The sequence below is a fragment of the Capricornis sumatraensis genome, chromosome 16, assembly GCF_032405125.1.
Source record: "Capricornis sumatraensis isolate serow.1 chromosome 16, serow.2, whole genome shotgun sequence".
In the NCBI taxonomy this organism is placed as follows: Eukaryota; Metazoa; Chordata; class Mammalia; order Artiodactyla; family Bovidae; genus Capricornis; species Capricornis sumatraensis.
In genome coordinates this window covers 37,544,047-37,561,862 of record NC_091084.1, presented here as the reverse complement: position 1 = coordinate 37,561,862, position 17,816 = coordinate 37,544,047, and the positions used below count along the sequence as shown (strand labels likewise).

The 17,816-nt window shown below is 50.8% G+C and overlaps 1 protein-coding gene across 2 annotated transcripts in view; it reads right to left on the bottom strand.

Annotated features, from left to right (window-relative positions):
* The window catches only part of PLEKHA7 (pleckstrin homology domain containing A7), a 218,241-nt gene that overhangs the window by 21,918 nt on the left and 178,507 nt on the right, over positions 1-17,816 (bottom strand). For both annotated transcript variants that reach the window (XM_068988675.1, XM_068988676.1), the window contains exons 11-17: positions 15,750-16,272; positions 14,914-15,000; positions 12,116-12,169; positions 2,693-2,761; positions 2,437-2,517; positions 1,102-1,251; positions 466-567 (exon numbers count right to left, since the gene is read on the bottom strand). In XM_068988675.1, the coding sequence (XP_068844776.1) occupies positions 466-567; positions 1,102-1,251; positions 2,437-2,517; positions 2,693-2,761; positions 12,116-12,169; positions 14,914-15,000; positions 15,750-16,272 (1,066 nt within the window). The remainder of the gene's footprint in view (positions 1-465; positions 568-1,101; positions 1,252-2,436; positions 2,518-2,692; positions 2,762-12,115; positions 12,170-14,913; positions 15,001-15,749; positions 16,273-17,816) is intronic.

Below are 17,816 nucleotides of genomic sequence, written 5' to 3'. Positions count from 1 at the left end.
TCGCCCCATTTGGCCTGAATTCACACTACTGATCCAGTGAGGGCTTGATAGCATCTATCCTCAGGAGTCAGGGAGGGGAGAGGAGACAGGGCTTCCTGCTGCTAAGTGAGCAGTTAGGAAGCCAAGACAGGGCCAAGGACAAGGAACACAGATCACCCTCCAGCCCCTGAAAGGTTCTCAGTAACGTCTCCTCTTGAGGCTGTTTCCCCAGATGATTAGTAGAGAAACCCTTAGAAAAATGCCAAGGAGCTTGTCTCTGAGAGCAGAGACGCAGGGGGAGTTGAAGTGACGCTTCTCATGACAGCCTGGCAGTGGCAAGTGTTCCCCAAGAGACAGCTTGGGGTGATTAGCAGGCTGAGTTCAGGTGGACAAAGAGAAGGCCCCTGGATAAGGCTCACAGCCCCCATAAATGAAGACTCCAAGAAGAAATCAGAGCTCAGAAGGGATGAAGAGCCCTTGGGTCACCTGGAAGAAAAAGGCTCTTCTGTGTTGCTCCTGCAGGGTCTGCTTGAGCTGCTCCACATCTCTTTCTAGCTTTAGGTACTCATTCCAGGCATTTTCCATCTCCTGTGGATCAAAGAAATGCTTCTGATTCTTAGTTATCCCATGCCCACCCCTCTACTCCTGACCACTGCTGACCCGACTACAGGGGAAGAGGGCAAGGGGTGCCTGATGCGTCTCAGGCCACCTGCAGTGTCCCGTCTCCCACCCCTCTGGGTGCTCTGGTTCCCAGCTCTGGCAGAAAGGGACTGCACCACATCAGACAGACAAATTAAAGAGCAGAAATTCTGATGTCTCAGAGTTAACTGCACACAGATCAGGGGAACAGCTGTACAGGCGGCTCTGAGACAGCTGACCCCTTGGGTGTCACTGCAGTCACCCAGAGGCACTGACAGCATGCACCTTAAGGCACCGGAAGAGACGGACGTGTCACCCCTGACAAAGTAAGCTACTGTTAGGAGGCAGTCTGGAGGAGTTCTTCTATGCCAAGACTCTCGCCCCTGGCCACCTTCTCAGCTATAGGTTGGGAGACAAGAAAAGCAGCCCCCTCCCAGCCCATCCTGGGGGGGCAGGGGTGGGGCCGGCGGAGCATCTACGCACAGTGGACTCTCTGGAGAGCTCGGCCCGGATGTGGACAAGGTCCTCTTGCAGCAGCCTCTGCTGATAGGCGATCTTCTCAAGGTGCTGGGGCTGGTCTCGGTACTGCTCCATCTGTCTGTGCAACACCTCCAGCACGGACTCTAGCTGGTCCTGAGCCGGACCAGGGCCAAAGAGCAAGAGGATAGCAAGACATTCCCTGGTGGGCCCCTGCCAGGCCAGAAGCTAAACAAACCTGCTGGATCCAAGAAAGACTGAATGGCCAGCACCCAGCTAGGGGCCTGAGAGTCAAGGCCTCTGAGTCCAGCTCTAACTTTGTCTGCCCACTGGGTGGCCTTCTAGGACAAATAGCCTAACAGTTCTGTGCCTCAGTTTCATCGTCTATAAAGTCTATAAAGTGGGCATAAGGCCATCCACTCCTTAAGGGGATAAACTATGAGGCTAAATCAAAGAACAGATGGAAAACTCTCTAAGCTGTTGAAGAAGAAAATTATAAGCCAAGTGCTGTTGTTTAGCCTAAGAGATTTATTTAGTAATTTCTTCTCAGGTATGGAACCAGTCATAATTAACATCTTGGCCAGACTAGGACTGCTGGTTAAACCATTTTATTTACCATTAAGTGATCTTTTCAATATTCTGGATTAGATGACTGATTACCTTTCTTGGGTGTTCCTTATAAACTATACTCCTGCTTGAATGTTAAATTTTTATTTCTAAAGTTCAAGATATTTGAATGTTCAATTTATGTATTTAAACTACAGTAAACCAACCTTTTTTATAAAAAAAAAAAAAAAACCATGTTTTTTATAAACTTTTGAGAATCATGAATATAATGCCTTGTTAAAATGCAGGAAAAAGTTCAAACAAAGTGTCTAAGAGACCAAATATCAGTGGCTACCAGCCCATTCCTTCGCTCCAGACTTGCTTCCTCTACAGCCAGGATCCTTAGAGGAAAGGAGGCTTAGGAAGAGACAACCTCTGCCGCATTACGACTCTGGCCACTTCCCCCAAGGCGGCCCCCCATCCCTGGGGTTCAGGGGTGTGGCATCGTCACTACAAGCCAGGCCTACCTCTCAGGGCTGCTGGGGAGAGCTGGGTCAGGGCAGAATTAAGGTTGGGGAGATGGTATTTGGAATAAGTAGGCTGAGGTTGCCCCACAAGGCTTCCTCTGGGTTCAGACAGAAATCCCACAAGATACCCTTAAAATTCAAAGACACTGTTCTAGATAAAGTAATACCTGCTGTCCAATACTAACACGAGAGCCCAGCCTGTATTGAGGAAAGACAAGATGACTAAAGCCCCACCGCCCAGCCCGAGATTCCCAAAACTGATACACACTTTGTTCTCCTTAAGGGCTCGCATCTTGTCTTCCAAGTCCTGGAGGACCCTATCTTGTTCACAGAAGACGCTCAGCTTCACCTGTGAACAAGAACAGGCTGAAGAGGGCCTGGGGGCATGAGGAAAGGGCACAGCCCTGTAGAGTGACCCAAAAGCCTTTGGCTACGGAACCATCCAAACCCTGCCTGAAGCAGCCCACCCCGGGCGTGGGGGTGGCGGGCAGGTGAGGGGTCAGCCTGTCACCCTGCTCACTCACGTCAATGTCACTCTCGGCGATCTTCACCGGCTTCAGACTGCGGTCCTTGAGGAGATCCCGGCCTGTCATCTGGGAGGTGAACAATTTAGAGAAGACTTAACCATGGGGTTCAGAATCAGAACTCAGAAGGGAAAGTTCGCCCTACAACAGACAGGTATAGAAATCTCGGCAGTGGTAAGGAGGGTCACGGCACGGAAAGAGAAGAAACATGGGCAATATCTGCTTTAATTTTATGCTTATTTCATTTCAGGGAAAAAATAAATGAGATCTTACTAATACTTACAAATTTCTCAAAGAAAATATAGACTTTCAAGTTAAGAATCAATAGTAAATGTTTAAATTTGGTTCAAATGAGTTTAGTATGAATCATAGAAGATTTGCCACTGATAAGAGAGAGTTTTGCTACTAAATCTGGGGTCAAACATAATTAACAGAAGTCCATGACCCCTGCCCGGGGCTATGGAGTGAGTGGACCAAGAAGAACTAGCAAATCCCTTGGGCATCATTTAGCCCTTAGTTCAAGGAAGTCTGAGCAGCCCACACCCCATGAATACGATCAGCCTTCCTCATTCTCCACCGTTTAGCAAGAGGATCTGGTCAAAGGAAAAAGCACCTGGGTGATTCCTGGCTGGAGTTTTCAACTGATCCCTGAATAGCTGAGGTTAGTCTGAACCTGCAAGACAAGTTACCCTGCCCTCTCAGGAAAAGAAACCGCGAAGCAGCAGGCAAAACCACCCACACTTAGGGGCCAGCAGAATTCCACAGGATCTGCCATCTCTTCCCGGACCAGTGTGGGCTTAGGGGCCAGCAGAATTCCACAGGATCTGCCATCTCTTCCTGGACCGGTGTGGGCTTAGGGGCCAGCAGAATTCCACAGGATCTGCCATCTCTTCCTGGACCGGTGTGGGCAACATGTCGCCCTTCACTCACTGGCCTCCGTGAAATTAAACAGCATATCTCTAGGCCATGTTTTCATTTCCACCAAGTCTCCTTCTTTGTCAAAAACTGCAGGAGCAGAGAGACCTTTTTCACAGGTGCACTCCAATGGCCAAACCATGGTCAGGGATGGCCAGGTCAAATGCCCCTTGTAGGGGAGGCTATCTTGCTGGACTCTGGTTTGCAGATCTGGCCAGAGAAATGGAGGGTGGAGCTGGCTACAGCAGAGAGAGATGGTGTGCGCACTACACAGAGGGTCCCACTACAGATGGACACACAGCTGCTGGAGAAACGGCCCTCACTTCCTTCCTACTCTATCCAGTTTGTCAGTGTGAATCAGAAGCAGAAATAGATTAGCAAATATTCCCCTCAGAATTCAAAATCTGTGTACTCAGATCCAAAGGTCAAGGTCAAGGGAGAAGCCATCTTCACGCCCTGAGCTGAGGGCAGAGTCTGGGCTGCAGACCCACCCCACCCGTTCCCCTGCTCTCTTGGGTGGCACAGTGGAGGACAGGGACCACTGTCTTCTTTATCTTGGGGGAAGTCAGCCCTGGACGGAAGGCCTGGCACTCTGGAAGGCAATAGGCAAATTGCTTACTGCCTCCCAGGCAGGTGAAAGGGAAATATATGTAGGTCAATCCTAGAAAGAAGTAGAATCCAGCCAAATTCTGCTCTTCAAACTGGCAAATTATGTGTACGTACACAGTCACATACAGTCACAGAACACACTGACCACAAGAATTCACAAAAACAGACTGCGCTGGCTCCGGCAGGGGCAGGGGCTGTGTGGTGGGGGAAGGGAGGGAGGAGAATGAATCCTGGGGAACCAGGGACAGCTGAACTTCCCAGGCAGGACATGGGAACCCAGCGGGCAGAGGGTGGGGTCCTTCATTCTGTGTCACCGTCCTTTGCCCAAGTGAGGGGCCGTGTGCTTGTCTACTCTCCCAGGGGCTGACCCTGGCTCGCTTCCTAGGAAGAAATCAGTTTCAAATTGAGATATGCTTTGGGGATTTTTTCCTCTTAGCAAAAACTCTTTCCTTTCTGTCACTGAAGCTTTTTTTCTGGATGATATGTTTTTGATACTGAAATAGCAAAAGCAGGGAGTCCAACTGAGCAATGCCTCATTTATCCAGCACCGTCAGGCAAGGAATGAGGTATTTCTACACAAAAAGGGCACTTTCAGAAAGCTCTTAAACTTTTTGATGGAAAGCTTTCTAAAAGGATGTTCTTCACTGCCTTCATGGAATACTGAATATAAATGTGACCTTTCTGGGGATGAATCAGAGTCGTTACAAAAATCAGTAATATAGAACTTCTTAGAAGGTAGTGTTCAAGACCATTTGCTTATCTAGTAAAATGCTCCCAAATTTCTGTGTTTTCATTTCCATTTCAGATTGACATAAAATGTTTCTTCTCTCTCTCAGGATATTAGCACTCTCTCTTTTCTAAGAAATAACTTTCTCTTTGTCCCCTCTTAATGTGAGGCTTTTAAGGTGCTACAACTTAGGAATTCAAGTGACCGAGTCTATTAGGATTAGAAACTCAGCTGACGGGACCCACTTGCTGTCCTTCTGTCTCCCTCCCTCCATCTGGGCCTGGTACCCATCCGGGGATATCCTCGCACATCTGGTGTCTGCCACTGCTAGGGGCCTTAGTAGACAATCTGTTTCCTCTTACTTGACAGTAATTTATTTAGGAGTAACTGTGGGGATCCCATGGATGGAGGAGCCTGGTGGGCTGCAGTCCATGGGGTCGCGAGGAATCAGACATGACTGAGCAACTTCACTTTCACTTTTCACTTTCATGCATTAAGGCAATGGCAACCCACTCCAATACTCTTGCCTGGAGAATCCCAGGGACGGGAGCCTGGTGGGCTGCTGTCTATGGGGTTGCACAGAGTAGGACATGACTGAAGCGACTTAGCAGCAGCAGCAGCAGTGGGGACTGTCACGTATTTTCTCTGTAACCTCAAAGCCCAGCCCAGGGCCCAAAGTACTGAGGATATTTGAGAAGCCTTTGTTTAGTGAGCCTGTGAATGTAACAAAACCAGGTGTGCTGGCTGTGCTCAGGGCCTACGTCCTCTTTCTATGGGGTAAAGGTCACAGGCTTCAGGGCAGATAGCTCACAGCCCCTTTAAGCTTCTAAATTTAGCTTCATTCCAGAGAATCAAGGCTACTAATTTTCCTTTCCAAATTGCACTTTGTGATAGCAATGCTTAAATCCATTCAGAACATTAACTATGAGTCCACAACTGTGGGTCCAACTAAGTCACCAGAAAAAGTGAATTTAGCGGGCACTCGTTCATTTGAAAGAGTCTTGGTGTCAGAAAGGAATTAACGGTCACCCAGGCATCTGACTCCCTCCCGTACACTCGAAGACACCTACGCTCAGGGCTTAAGACGGCTGGACACGGCTCCTGCATTCCCACCTGCAGCCTCCCGTGGGATGCTATAAGAGCTGGCCACGTTTCAGGCATTGCCTCTGCATCTCTCAAAGAGGAGGGCGATGGGCAGGTGGGTGCTTTGTTCTAGTCCAGATCTAGAATGTTTTCAAACATCAACACCTTGTCCCAAAGTAGGGCCACCCTAATATCAGGGCTACGGTAGAATCTCAGGACACCCCGGCTCCTCCAAGGTGACCAGGAACTGCTGCTCCCTCCCCAGGAACGCATGCTCTAGGGCAGCCCTCACCATGGAGGCAGACGAGTGAGAATGGGAACACAACACAAGCTGGTGGCAAGCTAGGCAGGCCCCCGCTCCGCCCCCTGACGGCAGCACAAAAGATGGAGTCACAAAACACTACAGATGAGAGGCTCAGCCTGGTGCACCAGCCAGAACGCTGAGGGAGCTTCAGTAGAAAGAAAATAAACCGAAAATGACTTGCAGGAAGCCTGGGGGCGGTCGGGAGAGCCCCTGGTTAAGCAAGTGATGGAGTCGGCACTGAGCCAGAAGCAATGGAATGGCCCCGCCTGGAGACACAGATCAGGTCATCTTACGCTTCTCCTGGGCCGACAGCCCCGTGCTGACTTCTTCAGCACTTTGTAAAGCACGTTGATCAAAGGTTCATTATTTTTTATCTGTTCCAAACAGAAAGGCAAATACAACAAAATGTAACAGGTAAGACATCAAACGACATTTGAAGGAGCCAGAATTTGGGGACGTGGCAAGGGGAAACCTTAGGAGGATGTGTGTTGTGCAGTTTTAATGAGTGGGTCTCAGCTGGTTATGCTGCTTCCCAGCCAGTGGACCTTTCCACATTTCAGTTCCCTCATCTGTAAACCGGCCTCCTAAGCGCTGCCTGGAGGGTCTTCGTGAGAGCGCCGATTTCAGTGCCCATGTCCTTCCTGGTTCTGAAGGCAAGAGGGGACTCTGCTTCTTCCTGCATCCTCCCCCATCACATACTGAAAGATACCAAATCTGTGGTTTAGCATGGAGCCATGCGTTAGTCTCAGCCCCACCATATTTTCCACCTTGGGTCCCTCAGACTCTCGCTGCTACACCTAAATGATTGTCTTACCAATGACGCCAAATGCTTCCAGCTCCCATGAGGGACCACTCTCCCTACCTGCCAAGACTGGATCTCATCTCTGCCTCCAACACTGTGATCACACAGGAGCTTTCAAAAATATTGATGCCCGAGTCCCACTCCAAGAGAATTTGGATGTTACTGGTCTGTGGTGGGGCCTGGGCACTGGGATTCTTAAAAGCCCTTCTGGGTGAGTCTAATAGGTAGCCAGGAGTGGGAGCCACTGCTCTAAAAAGGGGTTCTTAAACTCGAGCATCCTTCAGAATCACCTGGAGGGCTGTGAATATACAAATTTGCTGGGCCCCATCACCAGTGGTTCTCACTAAGCAGCTCTGGGGTGGGACCCAACATTTCACATTTCTGACAAATTCCTAGGAAGTGCTGACATTGTCAATCTGGGATCACATTTTGAGGATCACTGCTTTGAAACCATGTTTCTCAGCCACAGCTACACATGAGAAGCACCTAGGGAGTTTTTGTTTCCTCCCTTCCCTCCCATTCTTTCCTTCTTAAAGGGTGATACCTGAGTACTACCAATTAAATCAGAGTCTCTAAAGGGTAAGACCCAAGCATCCATATGCATTTTAAAAACAACTGGTTGCTCTAGTTCATGACCAAGGTTAACAACCTCTCTCCAGAATAATAGACCTCAACTTTCTGTGCACCAGAATCCCGCCAGAGCTTGATTTTTAAAAACATAGAATTCTGGGCATCATTTTCAGAGATGCCAAGCATCCTCCAGACCTGCAATTTTTTAAATCAAGCTCCTGGCCATCCTGAGACAGATGATGTCCCAGACCATGACTTAAGAGACTCTGCTCCGGAAACAGACTCTGAACAGAGAAGCCCCGATCTCAAGCTCAGACAGGAAAAAGTCCAGAGACTAGGCACTTGGAGCCACTGATAACATCTCTCACCAGGGACAAGAGCCCCTCTGGGGCTGATTGCAACTGCTCCACCTAATGTGGCTGCAGGTACCCTCTCCCTATCTCACTTTCCCAGCTTTCCAGTTACATAAAAATAGTTCAAGCTGTCAATAACTGCAAATCCTCACACCTGCTTCTTAGACCTGGCTTAGGTGTAGGGTTCTGAAGAGCAGAACATTAATGCCAAAAATACAACTCAGTGAATACAACTTCAGGGCAGGCTTAGTATCAGTACATGGCACTGGGAAGAAAGGAGGCAGGTGTGAAGTTAGTCACAGGGTTCGAATCTCAGTTGCCTAACTTTGCAGAAATTACCTCTCTGGGTAATTTGATTAGTGTGGTGGGGATAGCAATTCGTATTTGCTCGCAGAGGATTTAAGTGAGATGATGAACATCAGGTGCCCAAACAATGCCAGGCAGGAACAGATGCTTAATCAACATGAAATCCTTTCCACCCTGGCAACATCAAGTAAAATGCCAAGGAAATAAATATTTCCAAAGAACACTAACGCACAGCATTTTTTAAGACAGTGGAGTCTGCTTCTACTTAATCCTTTGGCACCCCAGAAGGAATGCTCAGACCAGACTCCACAACACATGGGCAAGCACACACCAGCAACTGGTTCTGGAAGATGAGGATCAGCTGATGGGACGTGGGCTTGGGATCCTCAAGTCTGTGGCATTTGGGATAGAGACACGGGGGACCCTAGGCCCACCTGGTGGGGGCAGGGAGACTATCTTTCTCCAGAAAGGCTTAGCTCTCCTCTTGAAGACCCAGGAGGAACCTCTCCCAAGAAGCTGGTCACAGCAGGGGTGTGCTCAGCGGCATCTCCGCACACAGGTTGGGCTACACACCCGTTCAGATGTCAACCTTTCTGAAAGTGACTCACAGCACAAACCCTGGCATCTTTCCCCACACGTGCTGCTGGTAAGCCAAGTGTCTCTCACCTGCTGGTGCTGTCACTGGGGGAAGGGTTCTCTAAGAGGAGCTTAGCAACTGGAGTAGCAACTATAAGAGCAGGGAAGTGCTGGCATCAACACAGCTGTTTTTCATGGCAAACAGTGACAATTTCCAATCACGAGCTACTGTTTTGGTCACACACGGCTCCTAGCTGGTAAAGACACAAGGATCCACCTTGTTTCTCTCTATCACATCATGCACATTTCCTGGCAGAAAAATCCCAGTTCAGCTCCATAAAAAACCGAATGCCTTTGGGTCCACAGTAGTAGAGGCGGTATTGTAAAAGCGGCCGGGAGGCAGGGGGCTTAAGAGCACCAGTCTCAGAGTCAGTGCTACACCCAAGTATGGATTCCTCAGTGACTACCAACACAGCCTTGGGAAAGTCGTTTATTTCTTTGAGATCTGGTTAGTGAAAAATATAACACCACCTCCTTTATAGGGCTACTTACAGGGGTTACTTAATTGAATAGAAGTGAAGTAATACATGGTGACTGACACACATACCCTCTGTGGCTATTCAGTTTCTGTGGGGAGTCAGGACTCACAGGGCCTTCTGGCTCTGCTCCATTATCCTGTACCTCAGTTACCCCTCCCCTCTCTCTCAATCCCTTTAGCTCAATGCAGGTTTGATCCCTGGGTCTGGAAGATCCCCTGGAGGAAGCCATAGTAACCCATTCTACTACTCTTGCCTGGAGAATCCCATGGCCAGAGGAGCCTGGTGGGCTGCAGTCCACGGGGTCACAGAGAGTTGGACACGGCTGAAGAGACTTAGCACACACACTACTACAATCTTTAAACAAACCTGAGCTGGCTCTTCTCTCTGGGACCCACTATGAGATCAGCTATCCCACACAGATGGGAATCAGAAGACAGCTATTTCCTGTGACTCTGGCTCAGGCGCTTTATTAAGTTCCCATGCACCCAGCACCAAGCACGCTGAAGAGTTCTACAAGGTACACTTGTGCTGCCGTGAGCCACGCCTCTCCCACAGGCTAAGATGACATCACAGATGCTCTACAAATATTTCTGTGTGGCCTGCGTGGCCCCGGAGCCACAGTGAAAGAACTGAACGGGGGCACGGTGAGGCCAGGGAACAAGGATGCGGGGATACCCTGAGCAGGTGCAGATCGAGGGCTACTGATCCTCGCTCTAGGTCAGACGGGGAAGGTGGGCATGGCGGGAGGACCTGCCCAGGATCAGAGTATTGGAGGCTGGGCTGGGTTGCCCATCTGGCCCACGCCACCATGTCTGAGCACTTGGCATCCTGAGGGCTGACTGCCACCACCACCAACACTCACTCATGTTCTGCATGACCTAACGACCACATAAGCTAGGAGACATCCTGGTTTTGAGAGAACCCTCTTTGTTTAGCTCAACTATGAAAGCCAAGTCTGACTTTTGTTCACTGCGCCTTCCGTCCTAAAGCCTAGGACAGATTCAGGAACCTGAACAATCTGCCCCCACGTCTCCAGAGCCCCAGGCACACCCTGGCTCCCACCGTTCCCTTCCCTTTAATTTCAACCAACCCAAGCCCTCTGGTTCTTCAAGGCTCCAGACACATGCCGCCTCCTCCAGAAGCCTTGCTGACACGTCAGCCCACGGGGATCCTCACTCTCTCAGATCTGAGCACTGAGCCAGACACATCTTTATACACTCCTTGCCATAAATCTGTGTTATTTCAGGATATTTTCTTTCCCCAGCCCAGAGCATTTGGAAGTTTCTCAAGGAAAGAAAGCCTCAGTTTTTCTCTTGCCTCTCCCCCAGTTTCTCCGAGCTGGGTATAGCACAAACGCTCAAGTTATTAACAGATAGGTAAGTTAACTGAGCGATTCCTAATCAAAGGCCTCGATCTTGCCTCAGAGTAGGGAGGCCTCTCATCTGCTGCCTGAGGACCCAGCACTCATAGTCCTGCTTCTGCAAGGCTGGATGACGAGCCTGGGTTACAAATATGTCAAGTCAGGTACCCTGGGGGCTGAGGGAGGCATGCCTCAGTGATCATCACCTGGGTGTCCTCCCTTGGGGGCCCTTGCCCGCCCTCTCACACCCACAGTACATTAAAGGTCACATTCCTTCAGTCTATGTCCTGGCTCAGGCATAAGAAGTGCTTTTCACAGTGGGAGCTTTTGGAGAGCTGTGGGAACAAAACAATAGCTGCTCTCTTCCTGGCAGAATGCCTCTCGCTTTTCCAGCAACTTGCCCAGCTCTCTCTGTGCTCTGGAGGTTGATTTAGAGCCTGAACTTCATCACCTACAGGGAGGGGTCTGGTGTTCATCTCCTAAACACGGGTGGAAGACCACAGTACCCCTCAGGGCCACAGGATTCTGTGTGGTACCTGCTCCCCCAGCAACAAAACTGAAGCCACTCAACCAGCGGTGCCTGAAAACATGCATCAGGGAACCAAACCCACCCCCACCCCACTGGAGGCTCTGAAGAAGCAGCTCAGTATCATCTGGAGAGACCCTGTGGTTCTAACCAAGGACAGGAAGAGAGCAAGAGTGTGTGCCCTCATTTTGTAAACCAGAAACCTGGCAGCAAAATTCATAAGAAACTAAGAGCCCAGCGTCGGAGGCTATAAGAAATAAAACTCTTCTGAAAGGGAGAAACTTCCGGATATAAAATAAATAAATCATGAGGCAGTAATATACAGCATGGTGACTATAGTTATTAATACTACATTGCATATTTGAAAGTTGCTTAGAGAGTAGATCTTAAAAGTTCTCATCACAGGAAAAAAGAATTCATAACCAAGAATGGTGATGGATGTTAATCAGACTTACAGTCACTTCCTAACACATACAAATGTCATTTTGTTGTACACCTGGAACCAATACAATGTAATATGTTAATTATATTCCATTTGAAAAATGAAATTTTCAAAGCCACAGCAACCAAAGGAAAAAAAAAATCAAAAACACCAAAACAAAACTTCTGCCTTCCGATTCAGATAGGCAACATCTTCATTTGAAACCCAGATTTATAAGACCCGCAAGGCCTCTGGCTTTGGGGCTGGTCTCTGATGAGGCTGACACTCAGAAAGGTAAGCGCCAACGAAAGCAGACCCCTGAGGCCACTCACCTTTAGGTCCAGGTACTCCAGGTCTTTCTTCAGCTGGAGGTAGGTATCGTCAGCCTTCAAATGAAGCAGAGAGAGAAAAAAAGCCAGCTATGAAAACCCAAAGGTGTCCCTTCGAGTGTGAATCATTTACATGGTGCAGCTTCAGGGACAAGAGACCACAGGAGAACAACATATCCGAGCCACAGAGGAAGCACAGATGTCTTGGTGCAGCTCAGAGCCCCTCAGCATGGTGGATCTCACGGGTGCACCATGTGGGGAAGGCCAGTGTGCCCCCACCATGGGCTGGGGACAGTCTGAGGGGAGCAAGGGGCCAGCACACATCACATCAGAGGGCTAGGACAGCAGCGCAGCTGAGGTGGAGGTGAGCTCCGGACACAGAGCTACAGGGGTCTCCCTGGGGGACATGCTACGTTCCAAACCTGGTCGCCAGACCTCTGCACTGTGCAGAGGAAAATGACCCGTGATCGCTGCAGACTGGTGCCTGGAAGAGGCATGGTAAAGACGCAGGTGACCCAGGGAGGTCCCCTTACGACCTTGGGTTCCTGGAGGATAAGCACCTGAGGCTACGTAAAGTCCCCTGGAAGTTCTGGCTCCATTTGCTCAGCATGAAGTCAAGGTGGCTGTGCCGGGAGCCAGATCAGGAAGGTCCAGGCAAACTGACCTGCCTGCGTCATCTCTGACAGTCTGTTGAGTTCTTCAGTATAATGACCAGAAGCAGTGAGAATAAGAAAAAGACTCTCTGATTCCCTACAACTGGTGCTTTCCGTAATGGATTACAGAAGCTAACTGCGAGGCAGAGGGACTATGAAAGCTTCAGAAAAACAGTCCAGCACTTTCTCAGCCAGCTCAGAGGCCTCTCAGCAAGCCAGGGCTGCGAGGGTGGTCTGGGTTTACAGCTCTGATGTAATGCCAACAAAAGCAGGGACTTCCCCAGTGGTCATGATGCTGTGCTTCCACTGCGGAGGTCATGGGTTTGATCCCTAGTCAGGGAACTAAGATCCCAAAAGTTGTGTGATTAATTTTTTTAATCCCCAAAATTAAAAAATAGACTGCAGGCTTGCTGAAGTATTTTTTAAGAATAAATAAATAATGCTAAATGTTTAGGCAGTGTTTTAAAGCATAAGAAGGCCTTAAGGACCATGGCCAGGGACACCAGTGGCTTCCAAGATCTTATTTCTGACTCTAAACTGTCTCCTCACCCATTCCTACTTCCTCAGTCAGCCCAGTTCCACAGCAGTAAGAGGGATAGCACAGAGCAATGTTATTAAAAAATCACCCAAATTCACAACTTAGGATTTTTGCACATGTTGCCTTAGATTCATTTTTCCAAAGACATTTCCTGAGTCCTTCAGGTCCCATTAAAATAGGACAGGAAAGGAAGGTGACAATCCCTCACCCTCCTCATCTGTCCTCTACCTACTTCTGTGCAGCCAGGAGGCCAGCCTTGTGTGGACCAGCATTTTCTTTAGGATGATGCCCAGGATAACAACTGCCTGGCCATGCAAGGAGCTTGCCTGCAACCCCCACATGTCTTGGAAACACTGTGTCAGACAGGACCTGCAATTCGGCTCCGGCCTTGCATGCCCCTGACTGCAGGATCCTGGGCAAATCACTTCCCCACCTGTCTCACCTAAGCTGTTCCAGGTTACTGTGAAGTTCACCAGGCTAAGGGGTGTGAGGATGTTCTGTCAATCAGCAGGACATTGTCCAGATGAGAGGGCGTGATGCCTTCCTTCTGGGCTGACACACACCTTTCAGCATTGCTAGGAGTGCCCAAGGTGGCAACAAGGATGACAACCAGCACAGCCCTTGGACGTGACCACACACCAGCCTGGCAATCACTACTCACAGGCAAAGAAGCCACAATCCAGGTCCTTCACACCCCATGCAGCCGCCCCCCTGCTCCCAAGCACTAGGGGCGCAGGCCTCATGACGGCCGCACGGTGTCCGGCAGTAGCATCCAGAAGCGAACAGGCAGGAACAAGGGAAAGAGCCAGACAGAGGACAGACTAGAGCACGGGCACGAGGCAGCACAGGTCAGCATGGCACTCCCTGGTCCCCAGGGTGGCCCCCAGCCCTGAGAGGGCCCACCAGCGCTGACCTGGCAGGAAGGAAAGGTCAGCTGGTGCTGCAGTAACTGGCCGATGGCGAAATTTCGCACACTGGCCAACCTGGCCTGGTGCTGCCGTAACTGGGCGAGAAGCAGTGAGAGCTCCTCCAGCTGCGGGTGTGCAAGACACATCATGAGGAAATGAGCCACCGTGGGAGCACGACGCTATCATTACTCTTCACCCCGCTGCCGGGACAGCACTGACGCGACACCGCTGAGTAATTACGGCACCAATTCTGTCATTAGGACAAATAACGGCGCTGGCAGAAAGGGAGATGCAGGACGTAGTGTGTATCAGGAAACAGCCCCCAGCAGTGCAGCCTCACCCAGACTTGAACTTTGAAGACAGGGAACTCATCAAAGCAAACGCGGGGAAGAAAGGAGAGATGCCAACAGGGCAGGGGGGGAAGGCAGGTGGCTGGAGAACGCTGCCCCAAAAAGAAGACACACCACATCCTCCTCCATTCCACATTCTCTTCCACTTTCCCCAAGTTCTCCTGCTGACCTCGGGAGGACCCAGTCCCGGCGAGACGGGCCTGGGCAGCTCATTTGACTTCTCTGAGCCTCAGTTCCTCATCTCTAAAATACAGATTGCCTCTGACTGGCTTCTGGGAGAACCCTGAGAGATGAACACTTTGCAAGCTGGATCAGTTCAGTCACCCGGAATGGGAGAGGAGGCGCTGCTTACCGATTTTCCATGTAAACTGGGAGCGCTGACAGTATGGGTCATATAACCCATGGAGGGCATGGAGCGTCGGTCCACATGAGAGGAGTTCTGCAGGAGAGGAGACCAGACATCACACGGGGAGCCAGGCAAGGCAGCGGGGCCAGGGTGGAGACTCTGCCACTCACCACCAGGGCAGCCGAGCCCAGGGCTGGGCCCCTTTCTCAGCCTGACTCTTCACCTGTCTAACGCAGATGCACACCTTTCACACCGGGTTCCGACCATGTTTAACTGTGACAGACCCTCAAAGGCTCAACCTTAAGTCGAGTTCTTATAAATAACTGAACTGGTTGAACACAGACATCTTTCCCTGCCTTCCAGGCTGCAAGAAAGTACAGTTTGAGTTGTGTGACCCTGTGCAAGTAACCTCACCCCTTAAGGCCAAAAAGTTCTCAAATGTGAAATGGGCACACAGGGATCTCCTGCTTTCCAAAAATTTGTTATATGCCACTTTGATTTTACAAAAGACCTACCTTTAGTACCTGTTTTTTGATAACTGAAATTCAATGGAGATTTTCGCTTTTACAGAAAAAGGTAATTGCTTCTTTGCTTTAGGCCATCTTGGCTTACAAAAGGTTTCACAGGAATGCTCTACCTGCAGAGAGCAGGGACTCCTGAGAAAACAGCACCCGCCTCACAGGGCTGCGGCGAGAATCAAAGCCTCAGTGCTGCAGTACAGAACCGCAGAAGTGTTACCTAGCATTACCCTGTATCGCTCGAATGGGTGTTCAAACCATGTGAAGCTCCAACGCCATAAGGCGGGGCGGCCCGGCAGCTTGGCAGGGCCTCCAGAGTCTCACCTTGGTGGCGGGGCCCCATGCCTTCCTGGGAGAACCCCCCAGCGAGATGTCTACGCTCATCCTCTGGTCCGGTGGCTTCACAGTGACCCTCTCCGCCGGCGTGTGGGGCCGCCGGGGTGGGAAGGCCCTCGGGGGTCCCGGCGGAGGGAGGTCCGAGGGAGACGGAGGCACGGAGATGGAGCGGGGCACCTCTAACATGCTCCTGCTCCGGCCCTGCTCGGCGAACTCCGGGGAGCCGGCGCAGACGGGGGCCGTGGGGCTGCCGTGCCGGAACTGCTGGCGCTGCTGCCACTCGTAGAGCTGCCACACGGTGCCGTCCCGGTGCGCCCGGCGCTCCTCGCTCGACATCTTCAGGTGGCTGGCTCGGTCCTGCGCGTACTTGTAGTCGCTCGGCAGGTTGCGGGGAGGGGGCGAAGAGCCCCCCGAGGGGTGGCGGCTGCTCCTCGGAAGGGTCTGGTAGTTTTCTGGGAAGGACAGGTGCTGGCTGGGGCCCTGGCGAGGGAGGGTCTGCTCCGGGGGCAGGCTGACGGGAAAGGAGAGGACAGGTCAGGGGACCTGCAAGGGGTCTGCGGGGCTGCCGGAAATGCAGCGGGGCAACGCCACAGAGCCGGGCCCTGAGGGAGCCCTGCTGGAACCCCAAAGAGCAATCAACACAGACGGCCGGCACTTCCCTCCCTCCCGCCCTGAGCAGAGCGCTCCTAAACCACGTTCTCCATCAACCCTGCAGTGTCAACCACCCCCTCCACCCCGTGACCAGGCCGACTTGGCCGCCCCACTTCCGGTGCAGCACAATTAACCTGCTTCTCTCTCCCACCCGTCAACAAGATGCTCCCAGCACCAAGTTCTGGAGTTTCTTAAAGAAAGTGGCTGGCATCGGTTCCTTCCTTTCCCCATTATTCTAGTCCAAATACTGATTAATTACTGCCTCCCAGACAACTTGGCTCAGTTGGTAAAGAATCCACCTGCCATGCAGGAGACCACAGTTTGATTCCTGGGTCGGGAAGATCCCCTAGAGAAGGGATAGGCTACCCACTCCAGTATTCTGGCCTGGAGAATCCCATGGACTGTATAGTCTATGAGGTCGCAAAGAGTCCTCCAAAACCATCAAGGGTTCCCTGCTGCTTATGAAGCAAATTCTAAACCCCTTCTCCTGATACTCATGGCTCTCTAGCACCTGACCTCAACCCTCATCGCCCTGCTGTTTTCTCACTGCTCCTCCTAACCAGACCAAGATCAAATCGGGGCAAGGTGAGCACCAAAGGCCCAACATTTAAAAAGGCACCCCCTCTCAGTTGCACCCCTGCCTCACCCTGACCTTGGCCAGCCTCCTACATACTTGGGCAACTTGAATCCACTGGCTGTGTGACCCTAGGCAACTTACCTGACTGCTCTGCCTCAGTTTCCTCACCTACAGCATGAGGAAGGAACTACTTGCCTCTTAAGGCTGAGCTGAAGAATGAATGAGACAGGCAGAGACTGCAGGCTCCATGAGACGCAGACAGTACCTTCACCAGGGGGTGAGCCCTTCCAGCTTTTCTCTCCTTATTCTCATAGTACTGTTCCTCTCTTCCCTACTTGCATGGGCTCATTTTGCCTACTGCCAACTTTCACTCATTCTTCAGGACACACGCCTCTTCCATGGAGGCCTTCTGCAATGCCGCAGACGTCGGGGTTCCTGCCCTGCTCTGACCTAGTTACTGTACGGTCTGTAACTTTTCCAAGGTCCTGCACTGATGTAACCTTTTCCTGCTTGTAAGCGGTCTCTTCCCCAGCCAAGCCGTAAATCCTTGGGGGGCAGGAACTCTGTCTCACATTCTGTGGTGCTGTCCACGGTCTGAGAAAGTCCTGACGCATACCCAACCCTTCAACAAATACTCCGGCACACAAAAGCTGGATAGGATCATGAAACCTACCAACCAGCCATCCTCTTTTCTAAAAGAAAAATTCAGCAAGGGGCCAAGTAGAGGGTTTTATTAAGCCTTGAATTTATTAAGCCGGTCTGAGAGGCAGCATGATGTAAAAAGGACAGGTTTTTCGAATTAGGCCCAGGTTGGAATCCTGACTCTG